A 21,254-nucleotide genomic window follows, 5' to 3' on the forward strand; every position below is an offset into this window, starting at 1 on the left:
AACACCAACATTTTCAAAATCAACCCAATAGATCTTCACAGAATGCTTATAATGTGCAACACACTGTATTAGGTCTATAGAGGGGACAGAGAAGCAGACTGTACCCCAGGTAAGTTTTTTCTTTTTCTTTGTTTTGAGACAATCTCACTCTGCCACCCAGGCTGGAATGCAGTGGCGTGATCTCAGCTCACTGCAACCTCCGACTCCTGGGTTCAAGCGATTGTCCCACCTCAGCCTCCCGAGTAGCTGGGATTACAGGTGCGTGCCGTCACACCCAGCTAATTTTTTATATTTTTAGTAGAGACAGGATTTTGCCATGTTGGCTAGGCTGGCCCAGATAAGTTTTATTGACAAAATTAGATTGCTAGCTTTTGGAGAAGACCAAAGAGCAACTGTTGAAAGGTGGCATTTTGTGTTTAAAATAAATTAAAAAAAAAAAAACCTACTGTTTTTTAGGCTATAGGATAAGACTGTACTTGAGCTTTAACAATTTCAATGAGTATTAGTGGTGGGGGCACAACCTATTAGCTTTATTTACAAGGAATGTAAGTTTGATCCTTAATATTTAGGAGTTGAAAGTGTTCAGTAAGGATGAATCATATGAAGCAATTCAAATGTTCACCTTTATATCCTGTACAACCCATAAATATTGAGTTGTTCGTTCATAACAGCAGTTCTTAACATTCCAGAAGATATTTAAGCAAAATAGCCTGACCTGCCCTCTTAAAGGAATGGTTATTGTGTTTTTCCTCCAGGATTTTAGGCATCATGGGACCTATATCACTACTAGGATTAGATTATCTGATGTGCATCCATAAAAACATTTGATTTGTGGCTGTTGAATTTTGGCTAAATTGTTATTGTGGCTATTGTATGAATTCATACTTTGTTGCTTAGATGGCAAGTGAATTAAACAGTGAACTTAAGTGAGTCTCCCTTTTTCTTCAGGTATACCTGAGATATTTTGATACAGGTTTATAATGTATAATAATCACATTAGAGTAAATGGGATATCCATGACCTCAAGCATTTATCCTTGGTGTTATAAACAATCCAGTTATATTCTTTTAGTTATTTTTAAATGTATCATTAAATTATTATTGATTACAGTCACCCTATTGTGAGACATATTTTACTTTTAAGAAGATAGACACCGTGCATTTTAAAAGCAGTGACAGGTTTTTCTCAGTCTTAGGAATTCATTCATTTTATATCAGAAGACCCAAGGATGCCTTAGTATGTTCAGGCATGTTTCATACCTTTTCAAAACAGTTTCTTTTTTTCCTGGGAAGGACCAATTTTCATGATATAATTTTATTTAGGAGATGGAGTGCCTTTCTTTATTCTGTGCTATTTGAGTTTTATATTAAGCCTATCTAACTCCTGTTCTTTTCCCTTTAGATTTGAGCTTAGAAGCCACTTTCATTCTGAAGCTTTTCCATAAGGTTGGGCCTAGCTTCTCCTGTGTGTTTCCAAATATCCCACACTTGCCCCATCTTAAAGTCATGGGTTCATTTTATAATCACTTATTTCCTTGTCTGTCTCCCTCACATGACTGTAAACTTCATACTGTCATGGCTGTTAATCTTGTTTATTTTGGTAAGCTCACACAGTCCTTGATAAGTGAATGAATACATGCAAATTTTGCTAAATAACAACTTATTTATACCATTATTTTGGAGGCGTTCTTTTCCTACAGTTTATTCCCTCATTAGATTTCAAGTAATAGGAACATAAATTTAGAAATTCACCATGGAAGACTTTGCATATGGGCTGCTAAAAGAAGTTTTTCTTATTTTTAGTGCCAGACTTTTCATTCGTAGCTGTCTCACTCAAAACATTCAGCTTCTTGTAAGCATGCAAATTTGGAAAGAGGTAAGGGCCAGACTCAATGTACACACACTGATATACACTCATTTTATACTCAGTGACCCAAACTAGTAAGAGTTTGTTAGCTCTCTCATCTCTGAATGCTGTTTTAAAATATGTTATTACTGAAGACAAATAAAAAATTGAATACTAAAACTAAACATGTCCTTAATTTGTAAAGTGTCTCTGAGACCTAACCCAGGATGTGGCTGCATAATATTTTAGCAGTGTTTTAACCTTATTAGTTAACTAACATCGACTAATAAGTCAGTAAGGCCAAGTTAATTATGTAAGTGACAGCCAGCAGGTATTATGTTAGAAGGTTTGGATCAATGAATAATTGTAATTGAAACCAAATGTAATTAGTTATGTGATTTTTGAGGTGTTCAGGTGTAATTCCACTTGTGTTCCATCTTGAAACTAAAGCACTAGGAGGGATTACTGACAAAAGGAAAATAGGCATAAAGATGCACTTGACTCATGTTTAAGTTGTGTTCGAATCCCCAGGTCACAAAAGGGAAACCTGGATTGCTTTATTCTAGAGAGACCATGCATGCTCTGCTGACCCTGCTTACCTCCCTCCAGAGTTTCTTCGCTCCCACCCTTCTCTGTCCCCACTCTTCTTGGCCCACAGTTCCGCATTCTGCTTTGCTGCTTCAGGTCTCCATGCGATAGTACATCATGTTCTCTTTGGGATTCTTTTGCTCCTTCTCGATCCAGCTAACTCTTACTTGTTTTTAGAACTCAGCTTAAGGCCAATAGCTGCAGGAAGCCCTTTCTGATCCCCAGTCTGATTTAAATGCAGCCCCCCCACCCCAACCTTTCCATAACATCTTTATTACAGTGCTTTCCACTTTATCCTATAATTTTTGCGTTGCCAATTTTTTCTGCTGGTCTTCTTAAGGGCAGAGATGGTCTTGCAGTACTTTGTTGAATGAATGAACAAACTTTGATTTTTAAAAATATTCTGTAGAGGTAGTGCTTAAAACCCACTAAAATTGGAGCTTTTATTAGCTATATATAGAACTTAAAAATACTTTCTAGTATATATTATGTCAAAAAATAAATTATTTATAATTTATTTATTATTTCTCTTTCTTGTTTTATTCAAACTTTAACAGATCTTAAAACCGTATAGCTTTAGGTTTTGTGTAGTGGTCAGGAGGCTCTGGAGTCAGCCTGTGGATTCGAATCCTGGCACTGCCTCTAGTTGGAAGACTTTAACCTTGGTTTCCCCAGCTATAAATTTGGGGATAAAAATAATACCTTATAACATTGTGGTGGGCACTAAATGAAATAATACATGCAGGTAAAACTCTTGCATAGTACCTTCCTGAAAACACTGCTGACACCACTGACTTTTCCACCCTAGTTATATGTGAACCCATAGAATTCATAGAATTGCAGAATGGTTTTATATTCTCAGAGCAGATGGTAAACTTTGTCAGTTCTCTAAAATGATCTGGAGGAATTATAAATTAGTGATACTGTGCCACCTTTTATGACTCCAATACGGGACCTGCTTTATGTCTCATACAGCATCATGAGCCATTAAACTGGTAACACATGAGCCATACCATAATCTAAATGGCATAGCAGTCTCATCAGCAGTGAGGCCCTGGGATGCAGTCATCACTGATGCTGGGGTACTCTTTTTTTCTTCCATTTCTCCTAAACTGGAAGGAGAATAGTTACCAGTAGGCTCTCCAAAAAGTTTTGGCATGAACTTTATGGGAACAAGTTTGCAAGCAGTATGGACAGGTGGAAAACTTCAAGGACTTGGTCAAGCTCATGGAAAATGTTGCTTGTAAGCTACTAGAAAATTACAGAAGTAGGCAGGCCACCTTTTTAGGAAATAGAACAGTAGAGGAGGGTGCCAAGTGTGACCTGCATGCACTATGCACATAGACATAAATTCAGTGCTTGGGTATGTGAGGTGTGGAAGGGACATTTGCTTTCACCACACCTGTTTCAGTCATTCATAGTATGACTACTAGCAAGGCAGGTTTTAGGCTTTGGAGCCTTCTTGCTTGTTCTAGAATAAGCATCAGCAACGTTTTCTGTTAAAAATATTCTGTGACATTATTAATTACCTGGAGAGTATGATCTGGCACCACGCATTGCATGTCAAAAATGCTCACCACATGTTTTTGAGTGAATTATAATGGATGTTTTAAAATTAGAGATATAATAATTATGGTTGCTGAATAATGGTTTTGAGGTAACAAAATGCTTTTTTTTTTTTGAAACAGAGTCTCACTCTGTCACCCAGGCTGGAGTGCGGTGGTGCGATCTTGGCTGAATGCAACCTCTGCCTCCCAGGTTCAAGTGATTCTTGTGTCTCAGCCTCCTCAGTAGCTGTGATCATAGGTGTGGTCTACCATGCCTGGCTAATATTTGTATTTTTAATAGAGGCTGGGTTTCACCATGTTGGCCAGGCTGGGCTCAAACTTCTGGCTTCAAGTGATCCATCCACCTACCTTGGCCTCCCAAAGTGTTGGGATTATAGGCATGAGCCACTGTACCTGGCCAAAGTGTTTTTTAACTTTAGATGTAATATTTTCTGGCCTTGAAGGATGAGATATTTTGCATTGGTAAAATGTTGTGATTAAGTTAAGCTTCAAATGTGCAAAGCCTTTTAAGCAGCAAGTGTAACTGAATATAATTTTACCATTGCTTGATGAACTAGTGTCTTTTAAGATTTTTTTTTTTTTTTTGAGAGGGGGTGGGTATTTGACCCAATTTAGTTTTCGGTATGTGTTTTTTTTTCATCTTCATGTCAGACTACACCTGCCACTTCTGCCGCTACTTCTTATTCAGACAGCCTCTTCTTTTGCAGTCCATTGATGGTTTGCTGCCAGTAATTGCCTTTAGGTTGAGAAATCAGTAATCAAGTTTGGGAAGATTTCTGTGTTTTTCAAAGGCAGGATTCTTAGTGAGGGTCCAAGGCATGTTGGACCTTTATCCCAGCTGTTTTCTATGTACTTCATGTTTAGGGATCATGTCCCAAAGGATGGCTGTCTTTTACGTTAGTCTCCACTTGATGAAAGTGGGCTTTACTGTAATATTTTTGCATAGGATGTTCAATACATTCGTTGTTGATATCATTTAAATTTTTTCTCTCTGCTTTTTACACAGTCAAAATTTGCTGTGCGATGTCACAATTGTGGCAGAAGACATGGAAATTTCTGCTCATAGAGTGGTGCTGGCCGCCTGTAGTCCTTATTTTCATGCCATGTTTACAGGTATGAAATATTTTAGTTATGGGCATTTTAAAAAATGTATTCAGATCTGTGCTTTTCTTACCACATTTTCTTTTGTTATTGACATTTTACTTTTATGAAATGAAGAATTATAGTGGAAGAAAATGTTCTTGCTTTGTTCCAAATTCCTCCTCATCTTTGTTTTGCATTGTGGGGGGTCAGTAAGCCTATACATAGGTACACTCACAATTTTATGCTCAACTTTCTCCCTGTAAGTTATACTTATGTATATTAGTTTCTGCCATTTATAATAGCTTTTTGGCACTTTATTATTTTGACAAAAGGAAACCACTTTACATTTTTTAAAATGATTTTTACATTTGTTTCATCCAGTGTTACATTGAACAAAAAGATGTTTATTTAATATCCTTCATTTGGAAATATAAGAAAATAAAGCGATTTATCTACAAGCTTACGTTCTACTTTGGCAACTGTGAAAATATATAGAATGATTTTAGTACTTCTGGAAAAGAAGTAATTTATGTCTGTCACACTTGAATCCCTTACTCTCATTCTTTTTTAAAATATACTGTACAAAGAAATGAAGTTTTTATCTGTTACATCAATGAGTTTATAATCTTAGGGTATTGGTATGCCAAATAGAAAATACAAATAGAAATGTAGTTATACCAAAAAGCAAAAATACAAAGCTCTTCTTACTTTAGAAACTATTAAGTATTTCTGGTGCTACTGTTTTACTAGATACTTCAAGGCATACAAAAACAATGTGAACATGCTTCCTGCCCCAAAAGCTTCCTGTGTAGCTAGGCAGATGGATGTGCACCCTTTAATAGGTAATAGTGTATGGAAGATCTGAGTGCTCACAGCAGTGGTCAGACGTTGAGGGCTGTGATGGGCAGCACTGAGAGAAGGATTTCCCCAGACCTGATGGATCGAGGGGTTTACACAGATGAAGATGAGTGTAGAAGGTCAGATGGAGAAGACAGACTGAGTGAAAACTTTTCTGAGTGTCTTGGGAGTAGTGAGGAGACCAGAGCCCCGCTCAGTTTTCAGCCTTTTATGATCTTGCTCTTCCAGAACAGAGTTAAATAATCAGGAATGAAGAAGGATAGCAGGTGGGCTCTGAGCCAAGTTTGGGAGGGTTGCCTTTCAGCTGAGAGCTGAGGTTGATCTGAAAAGTCAATACCCGTGAAGTGAGACTAGTCAGATTTTTATGTCTTGGGGTTCACTCTAGTCTCTTGATTTACATCTTATTTATTACTGCTGGACACTTTTCTAGAGAGAGAGAGTCTCTAAGGCTTGTAAGAGAAAGATTCGATCTGGAATGTGTTGGGCTACTTTAGGAATTACCTTGTAAAGTGCTGTCCCCTTGGTGGCCTTCCTTCAGATGACACTGCTGTTGCCACTTACTTGTTGGAATTACTAGGTCTTTGGAAAACTTAATCTGTGCTTCAGTTTCCCCATCTGGAAAATGGGAATAATAATATTACTCACATCCTAGAGTTTTTGTAAAGATTAAATGAGATCATATGTGTGAATTTCTTAGCACTTGACGCATAGAAAATGATCAGTTAATTTTGACAGTAATTATTATGGTCATCATCACCATTCTTTTTTACTCTAACTTCCTAAATTTCTTTATATTCTGTACAGGATTGGAAAGCTTTAAGCTAGGCTCTTTTTTTTTTTTTTTTTTGATAAATGTTTTATTGTCCACAGAGTGACAAAAATAGAGTGATTAACTTATACCTGTAAGATCAAGGTTAGTTTTCTTTCCCCTCAAATGGCTTTGGAGACTTAGTGTCTCCAAACTCCCTGAGCCTTAGACATCCAGTGAAATGGATGCTAGGTAGAGATAGGAGAGCTTATTATGTCTTTAGCTCTCTTTTCTGTTTGCTTTATAATCTAAACTGCATTTCAGTTTCCCTCTTCTGTTTTTGTCTAATGGTTCTCTATGCTTCATGATTTAGCTGATGTGGTTTATGAATATGTGAGCTTTCCCTAATGAAGGGAATGAGGCATTGAAGACATTCTGATTTTCTAAGTATTTATAGGGTATTACAACTAACTAGTAGGTAGGTGCTTTTGCAGTTCAACTGGTTTCTGTCTGAGAATATACCTTTTATACTTAGCCAAATTTTAGATTGCTATGCGCTAAAGTACTTGAAAATAGGAATACTATGTTAATTTCTGGCACATACACAAAATGTGAATTGAGTACCTAACTTTTTTTTTTACTAGTTTATTGAGGCATATTTTATATATCATAAAATTTACTCATTTCAGGGCTGGATGCAATGGCTCACACTTGTAATCCCAGCACTTTAGGAGGCTGAGGCCGGTGGATTACTTGAGGGGTTCAAGACCAGCCTCGGCCACATGGTGAAAACCCATCTCTATCAAAATATAAAAAATCAGCTTAGTGTGGTGGCACTAGCCTATAGTCCCAGCTACTCAGGAGGCTGAGGTGGAAGGATCACTTGAGCCTGGGAGGCAGAGGTTGCAGTGAACCAAGATGGTGCCATTGTATGCTAGCCTGGGTGACAGAGTGAGAAAAAAAGAATTACCTATATTAAGTGCACAACTCACTGATTTTTAGCAAATTTACTGAGTCGTACTGCCATCACCATAAATCAATTTTAGAACATTTTTGTTCTCACATAATGTTTTTGAGGTTCACCCGTGTCATGAATGTTTCAAAGGAAGGTTTGCTGTTCTTATTGCTAAATAGCATTCTGTGTGGATAGACTGCTTTTGACTTTCCATTTACCAGTTGATGGATGTTTTTGTGTTGTTTCAATTTTTGGCTATTATGAATAATACTGCTATGAATATTCATGCGCAGTTCTTTGTGTGGACATATATTTTTATTTCTTTTGGGAGTAGATATCTAGGAGTGTAATTGCCGGGTCACATGGTAAATTTATACTTAAAAAATTATGCTAAGCTGTTTTTCCAAAGTTACTGTACCATTTTACATTCCTACTAGCAATGTTTGAAACTTCCTGTTTCTCCACATCCTTGCCAACACTTGCTACCGCTTTTTAAAAAATTATAGCCCTTCTAGTGGGTGTTGAAGTAGCATAGTATTGTAGTTTTAATTTGCATTTTTCTAATGACCAATGATGTCAAGCATCTTTCTATATGCTTATTATTTAGGCTAAACTTTTATGGTTTTTCAGCAGTAGATGTTATTTGACTTTTTAGCAATCTTTGTACTGTTTTTTTTTCTTCTACTTTTGAATCTACTGTTTAGCCAACAATTTGGCAGAAATTAGATAAGATAAAGGCCACTTTGGGAAGCTGAGGCAGGTAGATCACGAGGTCAGGAGATTGAGACCATCCTGGCTAACACGGTGAAACCCTGTCTCTACTAAAAATACAGAAAAAAAATTAGCCGGGCGTGGTGGCGGGCACCTGTAGTCCCACCTGCTCGGGAGGCTGAGGCAGGAGAATGGCGTGAACCCAGGAGGTGGAACTTGCAGTGAGCCGAGATAGCACCACTGCAATCCAGCCTGGGCGACAGAGCAAGACTCTGTCTCAAAAAAAAAAAAAAGATAAAGGCAGGGCGCAGTGGCTCATGCCTGTAATCCCAGCACTTTGGGAGGCCAAGGTGGCAGAATTGCTTGAGCCCATAAGTTCTAAACCAGCCTGGGAGAAATAGGGAGATCTCATCTCTAAAAAGATTTTTAAAAAAATTGACTGAGCATGGTCACATGTGCCTGTATAGTCAGTCCCAGATACTGGGGAGGCTGAGGCAGGAGGATCGCTTGAGCCTAGGAAGCAGAGGTTGCACTGAGCTGAGATCATGCCACTGCCCTCCACCTGGGCAACAGAGTGAGAATATGACCCTGTCTCAAAAAATGAAAAAGAAAAAAAGAAGACACGGGGATTGGGTCTAGGTAATTTAGTGTATGTAGACTCATTTAAGTATTTGCCAGAGTATGAGTACTTTGTTTCTTTGTTTTTCATGGTCTGAAACCCTGTTAAGCTTTTTTTTTTTTTTTTTTTTTTTGGTAAAAATTATGGTGAGGTTAACAAGTAGACCATTGGATGCTTTCATTCCACCAAACATCATGTACATTTACATTCTCTTGCTCAGGGACAGGGAGTTTCCCTACTCTTCTTTTGTTTTCCTGTGACTAACCTATTAGGAAATGGGGAATATGCAGATGTTCTTTGTTGGGTCTTACTTTTAATCTCATAAACTGTAGGTGAAGTTTTCATTTAAATTATATCACCTAAGAAATAATTCTGTTACTCGTCATAGTTCCAAGTATTTGAGTAGAGAAGGGAAGTGAAAAGTAATTCTGTGAAGTAGTCACAGGGTTTTACTTTGTGAAGTATGGGCCTATTTAGAGCAAGGCCAAGTTGTTTAACTGTTACTTAAGAAAGAGCATACCAAATTGGGTTCTCGTGTTTTTAGATTACTTCTTGGTTACAAATGTGGCATTTAGAAAGCTGTTTGCTTAACACATACTTTGAGATTTATTTGTGCCACAGGCTAACATTTCTGAAATCTGGTGGGAAGTACTGAATACTAAATTTTTATTTTTAGCCTGTTTTTGGTGTGCTTTTTGATTTCTTTTGTCATATTGAACATGATTCAGTAAAATAAATTAGAATAGGAAAAGACAGATTATTGTTTGAGTGACTAAGAAGTAAGATTTTAAAAAGCTATATACATGGTTATGTTTGTCTAAGATTCATGCTTTCATTCATCAAGGAATATTTATTGAGAATCTTCTCTGCTAGGCATTGTCCTAGGCTTTGGGGACTAGAGTGATGAATAAAACAGATAAGTTCCTGTTCTCATGATTATAGTTAGGAAGAAGAAGAAAGGTTAGACAGTAAGTAAACACACAAAAGATAATTTCTGGTATTGATGATGGCTCTGAAAAAAATTAAATAGAATGTTGCACAAAGAACTTAAGTTGGAATGCTTTAGGCTGCCTGTAACAGCAAACGCCACTCAAACTGGTTTAAATACTAAGAAAGCAGGCTGGGCACCAGACATGATTGGATCTACAGCTTGAAAATTTCATCAAGAATCTTCTTCTGTCTCTCTACCCTTCTATCCTCAATAAAAATATCCTAAGGTTTGTTCCTCTCCTAAATGAAAGATGCCTGCAAGAGTGGACCCAACATCTCAAGGAAGGAGGACTCTGTCTTTTAGGAGCTAAGAAACCTTTCTCAGAAGTTACCCAAACCAGACCAAAACTGGCAGGGCAATGCAGTTACCATGTTGGTCTTAGATTTGCTGTAGAACTGGAGAGTTACATACTCTGACCATCATAGAGAATGGCTGGTGGGCCACCCAGGTCAGCTTGCCAAATTGAAAATGCCTGTGTGTCAGTAACTGCTTTGTAACCTAAGAACAAAAAGGTGGTAGTGATTAGAGTAGATGACAAGTGGAACTTGCGAAGTAATGGAATAAGATTTGTTTATTAAACATAGCTATAAATTTGTTATTTATTTCTTAGAGTTTCAGCATAGTCAGAGTTTCTGTGTTACACTTTTATTTTTTTTTCAGATGTTTTGTGTGCTAAATAACTGAAACTAGAATCATAGAATTTTTAAAATGAAATGAATTTTAGTGTTTATCTTTTTAAACCTATTCACTTTTCATTTATTCATTGGATAAATTCATTTTGCAATGGATAAGTGAAGTTACCAGTTTATGTTGGGCTTCAGGAGTCCTGATTAAAGATCCTTGAGTTGGAATTTTTTTTTTTTTTTGAGATGGAGTCTCGCTCTGTACCAGGCTGGAGTGCAGTGGCATGATCTCAGCTCACTGCAGCCTCTGTCTCCCGCTCAGCCTCCTGAGTAGCTGGGACTATAGGCATGCGAGATGGAAATGTTTTTAGCCATATATGTGTTCTTACACTTTCATGATTTGGAGGACTTCCTTTTTTTTCTCAATAAAAGTGGATAGGAGACTGGGTGCAGTGGCTTATGCCTATAATCCCAGTACTTTGAGAGGCCAAGGCGGAAGAATCATTTGAGGCCATGAGTTCAAGGCTGCAGTGAGCTGTGATTACACAATTGCACTTCATCCTGGGCAACAGAATGAGACTCTGTCTCAAAAAAAAAGGTAGAGATGATGTGGTATTTGCTAGTGAAAGTGCTTGGCTCACTCTGTAATGTACAGTGATGTTCAATAAATGTTGACTGAAATCCTACATAGCTAGACTATCCGTGTTTAAGACTAATTTTAAAGTGCCATTAGTTATGTTAAGTAAAAATGCTATATTTTATGTATTTATTCAATTTATTTATTTATTTACTTATTTATTTATTTGGTGAGATAGAGTCTTTCTCTGTCACCCAGGCTAGAGTGCAGTGGTGTGGTCTTAGCTCACTGTAACCTCCACCTCCCGGGGTCATGCAATTCTCCTGCCTCAGCCTCCCACGTAGCTGGGATTACAGGCATGTACCAGCATGCCTGGCTAATTTTTGTATTTTTAGTAGAGATAGGGTTTCGCCATGTTGGCCAGGCTGGTGTTGGACTCCTGACCTCACATGATCTGCCTGCCTTGGCCTCCCAAAGCACTGGGATTACAGGCGTGAGCCCCTGTGCCCAGCCAAAATGCTACATTTTAAATTGGCACTTGCTTTACTTTTTATTCATCTAGTCATTTACTTATCTAACCAGTATTTATTGGGTATCTACTAGATGTCAGACATGTTATACAGAGATAAGAAAGGCTTCATCCCTGTTCTCAGTGAGCTTAAGAATTCAGAGGAGGAGAACTAGGTAAAGAGTTGATTATGACAGAGTGGATTTGCATGAGGTACCCACCCAACTGTACCTAATCCAGCCTTGGGCCACCAACAGATAAGGCTACCTAGAGAGGTTCCAGTGGAGATTAGCCTGGGAAATGAGTGGGTGGGGAGACAGAGAGGACAATGTTCAACAAGAGCATCAGGGGTAAGACATTGCTTGGTGTCTGTAGAAAACAACAAACAGCTTCTCAATAATGTATTTCAAGTTTAGAAATAGCGGGAGGAGAGAGAGAAGGCTAGATAATGAATCAGGGGCTGGACATGTGTACTTGGACTGGGAGAAACCAAAGGATTTTTGAACTCCGTGCTCAAATTTGTGGAGTCAGTACTGGAGGCAGGAAAATAATTAGGAGGTGGCTACATTGGTGTTAGCAAGAGATTATAGGATCCCCAGTGGTGAGAAGGTGAGAAGATTTATTTGAGATCTATCCAAGGTTAGTTCTGCAAGTTTTAGTGAACTGTGGGACTGGTGGGTAAGGAAGAGGAGAGAATCAAGGATGACTCTCACTGAGGTTTTTAGTATAGGTGTTTGTATGGATAGCATAATGTAGCTTCAGAGTTCTGATATAACCTCAGAGTTATGTGATCAAAACATAAACAAGAAACTATAATTTCTATAGAGACTATGGGAGGTTACAAATGGTAAGGATAAACTATGTACAGTATCATTGGGTAGCCTAGTTTTTTTCTGTTTGTTTTAAATAGGACAGAGTCTTGCTGTGTTGCCCAGGCTAGTCTTGAACTCCTGGGCTCAAGTGATTCTCCTGCTTCAGTCTCCCTAGTAGCTGGGATTACAGGAGTGAGCCACAGCACCTGACTCTCATTCATAGTTTTTAAAATGCATTAGCAATCAGAAATCTCACAAAGCCATACTGTTTAAAGATTTCCTCTGAAAACACAGCAAAGGGCAAAAACTAAGGTAATAATGTAACAACTGGAATTAGATATAAATAACTTTTACAATACTCTTTAGTATGGGCTTTGATTCATAGTAATTAGAATTTTTAAACCATTAGTACAGTCATGGGCACATTTTTTATTTTTCTTACTGTTTTTGTAAATTAATATAAAAATATTAAAATGTTTTCAAAACAGTATATAATTGAAATTGAATTTATTGGAAGCAGATACAGTTTTCTGGGGAGAAAAATAATCTTAAAAATCACAAATATTTGAACTAGCAAAATGCATCTTATAGCAATACCTTAAAAACTATAATATTAAAAACTGTTTGGCAGAGAACTAATTATTTTTCAGTCATACATGTAAATTAAAGTCCCACTTGGTTTTGCCTAAGGTAAGTCACGCTTAACTGAGTACTGGCTGTTTGGCTTTGTGCTCATGTGGCCCCAGGCCCTGAAGGGCTTTGCATATTATTGGGGCTCTGTAGGTGAATCAGTTATGGCCCTTGTCTCAAGTCCAAGTGGGAATCACCGGAATGTCTTAACTTTTGGCACAAAAGAGGCTTCCGTTTATACAGACTATCAGTTTATACCCCAACTATTCACAGGATCCAGCAAGAATAGGATAGAGAAAGGTGCCTTATATGTGGCTGAAGACTTATTTTTCTGTATTCCTTGACCTTCCTTTTTCCCCCTTTCTGTAAGCACGGGAAAAACATTTGCTGTAGCACCAGACATACAACTCAGTCCCCTTTCGTCCTGCTATGTAGGTATAGGTACATCTTTCTCATTAACTCTCCTACTTCCCTTGTCATACAAAGAGATGTTTTTCTTCCTGGGAAGTAGCAGGGTAGTTTTTTGGGATATTTTAGCTCTGAGATGAACAGCTTCTTTCTGAGATCTTGTCAAAGATAATCTCCAGGGAAGCATGCAGTTTTGTACACCACTATTGTTATTTCTCTTCTCCCAGGGTTTTGTTTACAAAGGAATTTTGTGTAATTATGATTTCCCATAGACTTTTCTGATAGTTTATGGTCGCTGACAGTGCATTGTATCAGAAAAAGAAGTGAGCTTTCAAGAAATCTTGAGGCTATGTTATGGTTTAATAAGAGATGCTGGGTTAAAGTGAAGGTGATGAATAGTGGCACGTTCTCATGCTTCTTTTACCTTTGAAACTTAGTGAATTCTAGAGCCAAATCTTTTTTGCCCATGACCCTCAGCATTATTCTTGGACTGTCCTTTTAGTTTTTAATTGAATCCCTCCCCACCCCCATTCAATTGCTTATGTCTCCATGTATCATAGTTCACTTATGTTGTCACACCTCGGTGCTTAAAGTTGCCTCCTACTCTCCCCAAGTCTCCTTGGCTTAGGGACCATCCCTTCTCTTTCCTCCTTCCCTATTTCTTTTCCACAAGTGGGTATTAGGAAGAAAGTCTTGTACTGTTTTTTTAGCAGGCAGTTTTGTAGAAGGATACCTGGTTTTAGTAGTAAAGCTGGTATGGAAATGACTTCAGTGTGAAGTTGCTGCAGTTGACAAACAGGAACTGAATCTGAGCTAGAAGATCTCTGTAACAAGCTTTGTTATTGACTAACTCTTTGTTATTATTGTGATCCCTGTTATGCCTTGCATTCTCTAAGCATCATAAGTAATTTGTTTTCTCGTTGTCTCTGGCATGAGGGTTGTGACCTCTCACTGAGGGTGGAGCCTCTGTGTCTGGTGCAGGCTGTGCATGCCCCGGCAGGCATTTGTGTGTTTGTTGAAGGAGTAATGCTAACCAGGTGGGTCCTTTTCAGCAGCTGTTCATTGCTATTAGCCAAAGGCAGTAACATCGTTACTCTTCTAGTCATGACTGGAAATCCATAAAGACAACAAGTGCCCAAAAGCAGGGACAGCCTCAGCTACTGATCCTATAGCCACAAGAATAGTTCATGCAGCTGGACATATGGCACGTTCATTGTTGTGATATGATTTTCAGGTGCAAGTGGGTAACAAAAGTACATTTTATGATTTGCTCAGGTGAGCTTTTGGAAGAGGAAGGGGAGTATTTTCGGCCTGCAAAAAGTGGCTGATTATGCTGCCTGTTGAATACAGTGAGTGGCAAGAAGATGTATCAATCTACATTGGCATTGGAACTTCCACAGCAGTGTCTTGCTGTAACATCACTCTTATTCCTTTGTGTTTTAGGTGAGATGAGTGAGAGCCGAGCAAAGAGAGTTAGAATAAAAGAGGTAGATGGCTGGACCCTGAGGATGCTAATTGATTACGTTTACACTGCAGAAATTCAGGTTACAGAAGAAAATGTACAGGTAAGAGTAAACACTTCACACCATCTAGCTTTTTATGCATACAGTTTTTTTAATAAAAAAAGCACACCCACACAGTATACAATTTGCACCAAAATAATAGGATTCATTGTGAAAATTGTATTTCTAAAAAATATTTGGAATGATTACACCTTTTTAGTAATGTTTCTGAGTTCAGTATCTTTTATATTCTTTAAGATTTGAGATACAAATCCTTTAGTTCTCTGAATGATGCTTGTTCTTTCATGAAAACACTGTCATATTCATTTATAACTGTTGATTGATGCTGCCCACAATTTTTCTTTATTCCTTGGAAGGATATAGTCTACAAAGAATGTTTTTGACTGCCAATATTCTTTATTTCTGTCTTTTTTTTTTTTTTTTTTTGATACCCGATCTTGGTCTGTCTCTCAGGGTGGAGTGTGGTGGTGTGATCATGGATCATGCAGCCTCGACCTCCTAGGCTCAAGGAGTCCTCCCGCTGCAGCCTCCCAGCTACTTGGCTGGGACTACAGGCATGTGCCACTATGCCCAGCTAATTTTCTTATTTTTTTGTAGAGAGGTCTCACTGTGTTCCCCAGGCTGATCTCAAACTCTTGGACTCAAGTGATCCGCCCTCTTCAGCCTCCCAAAGTGCTGGGATTATAGGTGTGAACCACCATATGCCCAGCCTATTCTTTGTTTTACTATTTGAGCATCCTCTTTAAGTGATTCTGGAGTTTAGGTAAAAGTTGATATTGCATCTTATTTTCTATAAAGAACAAATGTTTTATGTGTGTTACATAAATGTTTAAATAATACGGATGGGTGTGGAGTAAAAGGTGAAAATCCCTCTTTAGAAAACGGACCTTCTCTTCGAACCTACCCCAGTCCACATAGATTGATTCACTTCTTCTTCTCTAGAGGGCAGCTTCTGTTATATACTGTGAATCCCTTCAGACTGTTTTCCATGCATTTATTCACACAAACGTACACACAATTTTTTTACATAAGAAATACTATACTTGTTCTGAAACTTGCTTTTTGAACTGAACAGTGTCTTAGGGGTCTTCACACATTAGTGTATATGGGTCTAACTCATGTTAATCAGCTATATATATATATATATGTATGATTTTTCACCTTTATAAAACCAGTGCAATGAGTGGACATTTTTATATTTGCATCCCCAAATTTTATAAGCTGGATTCCTCAAAATGGAATTGGTGGATCAAAGAGTACATGCATATATTAATTTTTTGATAGCAATGCCAAATTGCCATCTGAAAATGTGTGTTTATTTATATTCCTTCTAACAGGGACACTGTGTTTTGAGGACAACAAAAATAACTAGGACTAAATTCTTAAGAAATAATCTTTAAATTCTACTTGCACAAATAGGAAGTTGTCGGCTCAATCCTTATCCCTGCTAACTAGTTGAAATATGCTACAGAATGAATTCGGAGACTGAAATCTTTGCACTTGTTAAGACATGCTATCGATTGTTCCATGTGAAATACTGGCAGTAGTAAGGCCTCCTGGTGATCTTTCCCAGATGGCCTCATTAGCTTTTGCTTAGAAGTTCCAGTTATGAGTTAAGGCATTTGAAAAACCTTGGTCAATATTGGGGTTGTTTCTAAATGTATGCATCAGATGCTAGATGAACTTTTTTTTTTAACATGGAAGAAAGTGTTTGGTATATGTCATGACATCACTGAACTAATATGTTATCTCGTTCTGGTCTTTTAGGTACATTTAGACTATTTGCTAGATTCTGGGGCATTGTTTTCAACAAGAGTTTATCTTGGTTTCTTTTTGTTCATTCTTTTTATTTATTTTAGTGCATGGGCCTCATTATATCCTTATATTTGACCTTCAACAAATGAATTACTGATTTCTTTGATTCACATAATGGGCCACATGGGAGAAAATTGAGAAAACTCATTTAGGCCTTAGAGACTAAACTGTGTGAATTCAGCCCTGGATGTTGTTTGTAGTAGTTCTTGTGGTGGGGACATGGGCCTATTAGGAATTAGGAGAACACCTCTCATGTTTCTTTTAATAACTATCATGTTCCAGTCCTGAAATATTAGTCATCACAGCCTTTCAGAAAACTCTTGCCATCCTAATTTGCCTCTTGTGTATATATTGCTTAGCTTTTAGAATATGCAGGAATACATTCTAAGAGTTACATTTGGCAGGCTTATTAAATGCTTAACATTTGTATAGTTTTGTTTTGTTTTTAAGTTTTTAAGAGGGAGAGGGATATCTCTTCAGCATAGGGCTATCATGGTTTGTAAAGCTTTCTTTTATTTTCAATTGAAAAATACTTGTTTTGGAAAAGGCAGTTGAGAAATAAATTAGATTAAAAGTAGCTACTTTTTCCATAACATGTGTTTTTCAATGAAAAAAATAAGACTATACCATGTAAAGATACACCAGACTCCTATTTCCTGCTTTGTATATTTTTTGTCAATCTATATTTTGTTAAATCTTTCTTGTAAAGTGCTGTCCACCTTAAAGAAGAAGGTGTCTGTTGTTATTAATGTTAAGCTGAAGTTTTAAGTGGCCCTAACTGGAAGCCATGCTCTGAATTTATATGCCCTGAAGGTGCTGACAGTGGGAACAGAAGTTTCTGTAATTCAAATGTTTCTTGGTGGTGGTATATTTTTCTCACTGGACCTAGACTCAAATCTTTTACCAGGTGACCTCCCTTTTGAAAGTTTCTGTTTTAGTAGTAAAGTATAATATTGGCTAGAAAGTATCTTTGGGATTGCATGTTTTGATGCAGAATCACTGTGCCGTAGAATGCTGAGGTCCAGCCATCTGTTGGCAGTCAGTTGGCGACAGAACAGGGCCATAACCCTGGTTTCCCAGATTACTAGTGTAGGGTCTCTTCCATGATACCATATGGTCTCCTTATTACACTAATTTTAAACAATATAATACCTATTTGAAGTGAAGGTTGTTAACTTGGAGTCAGAATGAGGGAATGAGTAATTTAAAAAATTAACTCCAAAGAAGGGACTATTGTTATTATAGTCCCTTCTGATTTATACAAGCAATAGGGCTTTAATTCTTGGCCATTCCAGGTTTCCTAGCTTTTTGTGTGTTTGTTGCTGCTGTTGTTTTTTTGTTTGTTTAGGTTTTTAAACTTTGGCTTCAAGTTTGGATATTTGGTTTTATTTATGGCAGAATTGGAGGATAATTTGAGCTAAATGAATTTACAGGTTTTTTTTAAAGGGAGATAAAAGGAGAACCAATATTTTACCTATGACTACACTTGTAATTCAACTTTTTTGTTGTTGTTGCTGTTGAGTGAATTAAAATTTAACTTGTGTCTAGAGTTTCAAAGCAAACTTTATGAACTGCATAAATCTGGGAAATAGAGAAAATACAGTCAAAGGCTATTGAAAAGTATGCTCTTTGACATTTGGTGGTTATGGACACCTTTGAGAATATGATGAAAAACTGTCAACCCTTTTCTAAGGAAAGGGCACATTAGCTTATCTGCACAAAGTTTTGCATACATTTTCAATATACTTTCAGAGAATCCATGTACCTTGCTGCTTGCCCCACCTTCCACTGTTAAGAATACTTGGCTTTATTTTTAAATTTTTAAATTTTTTTATTTTATTGAGACAGAGTCTTGCTCTGTTGCCCAGGCTGTGGTCAGTGGTGTGATCTTGGCTCGTTGCAACCTCCTCTTCCCAGGTTCAAGCAATTCTCCCACCTCAGCCTTCCAAGTAGCTGGGACTACAGACATGCACCATCACGCCCGGCTAATTTTTGTATTTTTAGTAGAGATGGGGTTTCACCATGTTGGCCAGGCTGGTCTTGAACTTCTGACCTCAAGCAGTCTACCAACCTTGGCCTCCTCAAGTGCTGGGATTATAGGCATGAGCTACCACTCCTGGCCAAGAATACTTGGCTTTAGATATAAAAAATATATAAGTGTGTGTGAGTCTGTGTGTGTATGTGCGTGTATGAAGGATTTTCACATGAGTATATCTCTAGTTATATGCTAAGCATTTTATATGTAGCTCATTTGATGTTTTTGCCTCCATATAAGATAGGTGTTACCCCAATGTGATTGAAGAAATAGGCTTAAGAAGGTTAAATAATTTGCCCAGCATCACACAGCAACTATTAAATCATCATTAACTAGTATTGCTTACAAAGAGAGTTTATAAATTCAAAAATGTAAATGTCTTTATAACTGAAAATTTTTTTTCACGATCCAAAAATTATTCAAGATACATGCTATGTCATTAGATGTGTTAATTAACACTTTTGGAGAATCCTAAAGGATCTTGAACTTCTTAAAGCATTTACTTCATTGCTAAATTTGTAGTTTTGTTACATGAGTTTGACTTCTCCGCCTTTGGGTATTTGTTTTGGCTTCCTAAAAGTAGGTAAGAGTTTTTCACTTGATGTAAGTGTTACAAACAAAGGTAATGCTGTTAATAAACAGTGCCCATGAAAGTAAATGCTCTCTATTCCTAAATTAATATTATGAGTACTCATCTACAGATTCTTTCCATATTAGAACTGTTATCATCTAGAAGAATTTGAGAAACATCTGACAGTTTTGAATGGATGGGTTTTAAAAAATTCATGAAATATATGTTGGATGAATTGGAATTATTTGAGACAGACACTTTCTATCTCTTTAGAAATGAAACAAAATTTAAATGAGAGTTTTTCAAGGGACATCTAAAATCAATTATTGGTAATAAACAGACTAAATGTTTAACACAGTCTCAGTATAGTAGAAAATTCAACATAGTGTGTCCATTTTATTGGTGGTATAGGGCAGGTTGTTGTTGTTTTACTTCAAACCACAACTGCTAGGAGTATGCTGTGTAGATAGTGTTTTACTCTGCATGTTCCCGGAAGGAGGACATCACATGGAGGGGCTTACATGGTACCAGGCCTGTTGACATAGTTGAAAAAGCTTTAAGTTGGCTTAATCAATAAAAAGCCAGCCAAAGTAGGGAAATCACCAAAACAGAATACATGTGTACCCTAAATATTTTAACCTCAAACATGTAGGTTTACAATTGTATTCCAATCTTTGTTTGTAAAACTAAGTGTGGTAAGCTGTTTCAAGAGCCACATGTCCTTTTTTGCACAAACCACACCATAATCATGCACCAACTATAATTTCCAGGCTTTTTTTTTAAGTGCAGCAAGAACTGAGACACTTGAAATCTCAATGCAAAATCTTCTTTGAATTATACAGTTTCTCTTTCATTCCTCCCATGTCTAATTGGATTGAAAACATTTATTTTTTTTCCAGTAACACGTTGATCAAGCCACTCCAAAGCAGCCAACTTAGTTTTCATAGAAAGAGCTCTTTTTACATTCACATTTCATTGAATTCATTTACTTAAATTGTGTAATTTCAATAAGTGCAAGTGTCATAAACAGATGTGGGAGCAAATCCAACATGTATGAGTTGGTAAAATGCATCCCAGCTGGAGGAGCAGACGTGTGCAAGCACAGTAGAATGTAGTTACTGAGGGCATGGAGAGAATTGGTTCATCAGGTGAGTAGGTAAAGTAGATTTTGGTGAAGAGTGCTTTTGCTTTGTGTATTTCTATATTGTGTGGGTAAATATTGAAATGAAATTCCCATTAGGTGGAGATTTGTTTTAAAAATCTGTCTTAAAAATATTTAAGACACCCTATCAGTTAAACAGTCATTGATGGAATATCTGATAAGTACTTGGTCCTGGTGCTACAAAAACAAACAAACAAACAGAAAAAAAAATGAACAGGGAACAAAGCGTAATGAATAGAGTATATACTTAGACTGGGTTTGGATCTTGGCTTTGCTGTTTAAGTGCCATGTGACCTTGCCTAAGTTGCTTAACCTCTGATTGGCATTGGAGCTTGAGCTAGGGATGAATAGGGCTAGGCGTAGGAGCACTGACCTGATGGAGCAAGCACTCAACAAGTATTTTTTTTCTGTTTGTGTTTGTGTGTGTGTGTTTTTTGACATTTTCAAAAAATAATTTTAAAACTGAGGGTAGGCTGGGCACAGTGGCTCATGCCTGTAATCCCAGCACTTTGGGAGGGATGCCAAGGGAGGCGGATCACCTGAGCTCAGGAGTTCAAGGCCAGCCTGGCCAACATGGTGAAACCTCATCTCCACTAAAATTACAAAAGTTAGCCAGGCATGGTG

The 21,254-nt window shown here is 37.5% G+C and overlaps 1 protein-coding gene across 4 annotated transcripts in view; it reads left to right on the forward strand.

Moving 5' to 3' along the window:
* The window catches only part of KLHL2 (kelch like family member 2), a 115,564-nt gene that overhangs the window by 16,035 nt on the left and 78,275 nt on the right, over nucleotides 1-21,254 (forward strand). For 2 of the 4 annotated variants that reach the window (XR_004671261.3, XM_034959371.4), the window contains exons 3-4: nucleotides 5,008-5,114; nucleotides 14,968-15,089. Coding sequence is in view for 3 of the 4 variants with exons in the window: in XM_034959371.4 (XP_034815262.1) it covers nucleotides 5,008-5,114; nucleotides 14,968-15,089 (229 nt within the window). In the remaining variant the exon portion in view is untranslated. Of the gene's footprint in view, nucleotides 1-5,007; nucleotides 5,115-14,967; nucleotides 15,090-21,254 lie in introns of those variants that run through there. The other 2 variants (XM_034959372.2, XM_034959373.2) reach the window with 2 other exon arrangements.

The sequence above is a fragment of the Pan paniscus genome, chromosome 3 (assembly GCF_029289425.2).
Source record: "Pan paniscus chromosome 3, NHGRI_mPanPan1-v2.0_pri, whole genome shotgun sequence".
NCBI classification, from domain to species: domain Eukaryota; kingdom Metazoa; phylum Chordata; class Mammalia; order Primates; family Hominidae; genus Pan; species Pan paniscus.